The 6,000-nt window shown below is 42.2% G+C and overlaps 1 protein-coding gene across 1 annotated transcript in view; it reads left to right on the forward strand.

The window, feature by feature from the left end:
* XYLB (xylulokinase) overlaps window positions 1–4,382 on the forward strand; it is an 81,645-nt gene extending 77,263 nt beyond the window's left edge. Inside the window, exon 18 of the mRNA XM_084279840.1 lies at window positions 4,083–4,382. Coding sequence (XP_084135966.1) covers window positions 4,083–4,166 — 84 coding nt within the window. The 3' untranslated portion in view covers window positions 4,167–4,382. The remainder of the gene's footprint in view (window positions 1–4,082) is intronic.
* The last annotated feature ends 1,618 nt before the right edge of the window (window positions 4,383–6,000 follow it).

Below are 6,000 nucleotides of genomic sequence, written 5' to 3' on the forward strand. Positions count from 1 at the left end.
GTAACTCTTGGAGGTGTGGTTCCTTGGCGGGGGATTCTTCAGAGTATTTCTGGACACTGTCATGTTCATTCCACTTTCAGTGTGTTCTTTCTGTTTTAAGAAAGGTGAATAACTGCTATGCTTTAGAAACATCTGTGTCTTTTGATATCTTAAGCAAATCTCTTGACATAATTTGATTTTTTTTTTAAAAAAGAAGAAAAAAGGAACCTATCAAAAGTAGCAAGTGTTTACGAAGGACTGATTAATTTTAATCTATTCAGGGTAGATTAAACATCGGCATCATCTTTGCAATTTGTAAATTTTGAGTTCTTCCAATCAATTGGCTGCTACAGCGTTGCAGGAGATGGCAGGGTCCGTGTTGATTGTCGGTTGTAGTAATAATTTCTAGTTGGTTTTGCCTCTAGAGAGTGGAAGGAACAATGTCCTGTTGTCCCAGACATTGTACAAAGACATGGTAAAAGCCCCGTGAAGTTCATAGGCGCTGTGGTAAGATATGAGGATGATGTATTTGATTTGGACTAGAGAGCAAGGTAATGTTTATTTGAATGAGTTTTCCAGGGAGTTCAGGTTAAGTTATTCTCTATTACAGTGCAATATTTATCATTAACATTTCCTTAGTTATTTGTGGGGCTGTCGGAGTGTGGCCAGATTGTCCCAGGAGAGAGGTTTAGGGTTTGTAAATGATGTGAAGTAATCTACAGAGATGAGCAGGAGAAAAGGCCATAATATAGCAAGGATGATAATTAAATTATGGGCAATAATAAAGTTCATGTTGTGATACATGTAATTACTTTTTGTTAAATATCATGATTTGATATATTAGGTTTGAGGCTATGACAGAGAATTTGTTCTAGAGTTTTTCTGCATCACTGAGAGTTCTTTATTCCCTTTGGTCCTCAATTATAAAATTAAACCCGTATAATTGCCCCAGGAAAAAGGATCCTGGAATCACTTACAAGGAGTTGCCTGAGGTTCTGCACGAGTTCAGTCGCTGCAGACGTGGAGAAGTCATTCTCACAGACACAACTGTGTGTGCTCAGGCCATGTTCTCAGTTGGTGTGGTTTGTCTTTTCTTCCCCATACTTCATGGGAGCTTCACTGCTTTGGCCTCAAACTTCAGCTGGTATCAAGCTGGCATGTAAAATACCGCTCTTGAAAAGCTTCTGTGTAGTACTGCTGTGCTTATTGGCCGTGATGTACTGGTGGTATTGCAGCCAGAGTCCCCGAGGAAGAGGAATTTAAGACTTTGGCTTAGCCCTCTGAACTGCGCTGCTTTTTCCCCCACTTCAATAGAGTACAAAGAATATTCTTAATTTTTTTGTTTGCATTTTTTTCAGAGGGTCTGTAGTGCAGCATTCACTTACACTAATGGCCGGGAAGCTTATTGCAAATGCCAGAATTTTCTCAATTACCAAGCTAAGTGCTTAAGTCCAATAAACAGTAAAAGAAACTGTATCAGTAAATGCTGTTCATTTATTTTGACACATTTTAATTTAGAGTGATGTATTAACAATAATACGTCCCAGCCTTGTAGTAAATGCGCCGTTGTGTATTTTGTAAATCTACTGCTGGGTAAGTAACAGGGAACCTGCTTTCTCAGTGCCTGAGCTCGCTTACTGGGACAGCTCTGGTGTGCTGAATCTGTGCTGAGAAGCACCTAGGGTTTATCAAATTTACAGAACAGCAAAGAAAGAAATAGCAAGGCCCGATTATAGATGCTTCATTGAATAAAGGAGCCGGTTTTGTTTGACATGCTGGTGCTCCCAGTGTAGCCATAGTTGCTTGCTCAATATTTTCTTTATTCTGATGTGCATATTTAGTAGAAACGGGAGCAATAACATTCTTTGGGAACATGAAGAGAATGTATATATGTACTTCACTGAGCCCCTGAGGCCCTCATGTAGTTAGTTAAAAATACCATGCTGAGTCACGCAGCATTTCATAATAGGGGTGCATTTTATTTTCTCACCCTGTAAATCTGAGGAGATCTCCATGGATCTCGGTATCGCTGTCCTGCAGAGGAGTTGGGGCACATACGTGTTCACTGACTTGCCTGGGGTCACTGAATGACTCTGTTGCAGGAGTAGGAGTAGGTTTCTCTGTTTTAAAGCATGTAAATTGAAGATGCAGTAAGACTTGGTTACTGTGAGATGGGTTTAAAAGCTGTCCTGATGAGGCCTTGGCTAGCAAATGGGCACTCTCTCATTTGCTGTAGAAGTTCCTTATCTTCTTCCCCTTGATATACTTAATCTGTTGACGAAAGGTACTTTTAATTTCTGTAACACCTGGTTGGTAAGGGAGGAGCTGAACAAAACAGGCTGCTGCTGCAGAATTTGTCCTTGAAGTCGCTTTCACCAGCCATCAAGGAAGGTGGAAGTGGGAGTGAAGAGAGAAACCCAGACTGAAACTGTTGTTCAGGAAGAGGGAAACACTGAAACCGGGTATTTTGCCATCGACTGAAACACCAGAACAGAAAACACTAATTCTTTAGTATTTATTTTTAGGTGAGAAAACCGTGATGTGGGTTTTTTTCTTTCATCTGAGAAAGTGTGACTGTTTATAGACACTGAGGCTACTGCAGGACTGTACATAAAACTGTGCAGAAAAAGCCCTGTTCTTCCTACAGCCTCATAGTTTACACTTGAAGTGTCTTCCTCTGGAGTTTTTCTTGCATATACAGTTGTCGACTGTGTCTCTTATCTGGAAAAGGATAAAATGCATATAAATGCTGGATCTCGCTTATTCATGAGAGCAGTAATTCAGTTTACAGGGTATGATTCATTATGGCTCTATAACCTCTCTGAACCTGGAGCCAGGAGCGAGACTGCCCTGATTATGAATAACATCAGTGCAGAGGACTCGTAGACTAGACTGGCGGCCCCTAGAATTCATTGCGGCAGCGATGTGACCTTACAGCATCCTCCTAAGGACTGCCTGAGCCGGTACCAGACCCCTTCTTTGAGCTCAAGCCAGCAAATGAGTGCAGCTGTCCTGGTATGGCTTGTCAAACTGCTGAGTTCTTAGATGGGGAGTTAAAACTGGCAAGAAAAGATAAGGAGGAAAGTGTGTCTCCAAGATCTAGATGAAGTACACTTTTGGGTTGGACCCGGGAGTAGGTCTAGGCCCTATTCAGGGTTTCTGCTATGTAAACTGGTCACATAAAAGCAGCTTGTCTTCATGATGACTTGGAAGCAGAGGGGAAAAAAAAGAGTAACAAATGAAACAACTCCCAACATGGATCTTGCCCGTGTCCAAAAGCACAGGGGGTGTTTGGATCTTGGGTTTTGTGTCCATTTGAGTCTTGATTCTTCTTTTTATGATTGTAACAATTCCATATCTAAAAAATTCCTACAGGATTCTAGCTAAGGAAATATCAAAAAATACTCAGATACTCAATGTAGTCATGGAAAGGACTCAGATGTCTGTTTGTCCCCCGGGCCTAGGATGAGGGAGTGAGGGGCCTGGCCATGAAGTAGCTCATAGAGGACCTAAGTCACGTCTGTGAAAGATGTGAAGGAGAGAAGCAGCTCAAACGGATGCGGGAGTATGAGAGGGGTGGGAGAGGGAGTGTGAAGTGTATTTTAGAAGGCCCTGATCAGCATATCGGCCAAGGAGGACAGTTCTGACAGCAGTGTTTGTGCTTATTAGCTAGGCAGAGGAGGAGGGGACAGAGGCAGTGATCCATCCTGAGGTAGCGCAGGGAGGCAAGGACAGGAGTTCTGCCTGGGTGATCAGGACAGCTATTACCGAGGGGGCATGTCGGGCTGGGAGAGGTGACTTTAGCAGGGCTGCTTCCTCTGGAAGTAATGACTTCTGCTTATAGCGAGAACGCAGCCACAATAAGAACAACCTGTGAGTGTCATAAAATTAAGCTGTAAAGGAGATGGTAAAAGGGATTGTGACATTTGAAAAGAGAAGACCCTGCGGTATTTTCTTGAGCAAACTGGGGGGAAAAAAACCCAAACTTTCAGGTGCCTACGAAGATGCTTCATTTTTCAGATCTGAAGATGTTTTTTAACTGCAGCATGATTTAGAAATCTAATTTTTCAACCCAGACATATTTATTTCTTCTTTGTTTTTAGCTCTATCGTCCACTTCTGAAAAGATATGCTGAGCTTGAACAGAAGGTTATCTACAACACGACCTCTTCTTGTCTTGCGAAATAGAAGCAAACAAAATTTATAAGTCAGCTGAAGAGCGGACTCCCAAGGAGAAGATCAGAAAAGATTTGCTCAGAATTTACTGGAGTTGTTTAAATCATTTTGTTCCTCTTTGTAGACAAATAATTTTTAAATGTCCATGTCTTGAGTGTGTTGGTGTTTAAAAAAAAATTTAAAAATTACATTGTGATTGAAAAACTTGATTAAAAAAGCATCATGTCACTCTGTGTGTTTGTAATGTCAGTTTTTCTTGGGCACTTCTCAAACTGTGCTGGTTGTTTTGGAATAGCTGGATGACAGTCAAGTCCGTTGTACATCTGAATCACTACCCATCTCCCCCAGCTTTGATCCCATGTGTTCAGTATGCTGGCCTCTCTGTGTACCTGTCTAGCACCGTATCTTAATTGCACAACTTCTGCTTAAATCTTTAGAAACTCTCTTTCTGTACATCTGTAACTTGCCAATGTTTATAGCTGTGCCCATGTAAACAGCGGAAAGCACAAGCATGCTGACTTAATCCCATCTTCCTTTAATATGCGGAGATTTGTGGTGTGAAGGCAGATTAAAGTCTTTGAAGGCTCCCTGGGATCCTCAGAGAAAGGGAATTCTTCTTACATGACAGTATGGAAGTCTGTTGTGTGACAGAACATGATGTGGTTGGTTTTTATACATTGTGCAAAGCATAGGGGCCTTACGCGGTGTTTGACTTGACATCGGTTTTGTTATTAAAAAAAAGGGAACAAACATGGGAAAGTTTGACAATTCTGTTTCAAAAAGCAGTTTATCTGCATGCTGCTTTGGGGTTATGCTGTTTTTTCTTTCCTCCTTCAGGTGTCATGGCTGTGAAATTCTTCACATCGTGCTGAGTGGGCCTGCAGAAGTAGGGCTCTGCTTCCAGTAAGGCCCGGCGGTCGCTGGGGTTTTGTACGGCCAATATCTTTTCCTGGAGATCCTGGGCAGAACTGATCCTGCTCGGATGCTCCTCTTCCACTTCAGATGTTCTGAGTCCAGATTAAGTAAACTCTGGCTGAGGATATCTTAGAGAAAATACAAGCCAGAAGATCTTTTTTACAGAGACATGTGAAAGTCACAGAATTGGATTGAACATCCTAAATAACCCCGTGCAAGTGGGAATGCTTTACAGCACCATTCTGCAGCACTGGTATGTTTCCCTTAGGATGAGATTTCTTTTGGGAATAAAGCAGAGTTTTGTTTAATGAAAGTGACTGAAATGAAAGCTTTTCCTTCCTTGTGGAAGTTGTAACGCACCTGGGGAGTAAGCCAGGGAACTGTAGGGAGTAGAGGATCTCTTTCAGAACATTTGAGTGATGGATGATGTCCTTGCTGGAGGTGGGTGACTGAATTTGTAGTCTTCATGTTACAACGGCGTGGTAGTGCTGTCCCCATCCCCACTACATCTCGGTGCAGAGAGCAGGAACTCCTTGCCATGACTCATCTCCGGAGTGGTGGTGGGGGGGTGGGCACGTTCCTCCTTAGCTCTCCCTTTCTGTATTTAAGTGTTTCATCTGCAGGTACGAACAGTGCCTTTTTGTGTTCACAACTGGCATAATTACAACTTCTCCTGAAATTAGCATGATTACGCAGGAAGGTCAAGGATTACATTTCCCAGTTTCTAAAGCAGGTTTCTTTTAAGCAATAGCTTTAAAAGGTGGCATTGCAAATACACATCTATCTCTTTTATGTGCTTATTATTCAGGGTCCCAAGGTACAGCGCTAAAACGTATAATATTTCTCTCAGGCCTCCACCGTCAGCAGTCATTGAGCAAGGCTGTAGAGAGGGGTGGAAGGACTCATTAATGCAAGTTAAATGATGCCTGCT

This window comes from Gallinula chloropus, assembly GCF_964237585.1.
Source record: "Gallinula chloropus genome assembly, chromosome: 2".
Lineage (NCBI taxonomy): Eukaryota > Metazoa > Chordata > Aves > Gruiformes > Rallidae > Gallinula > Gallinula chloropus.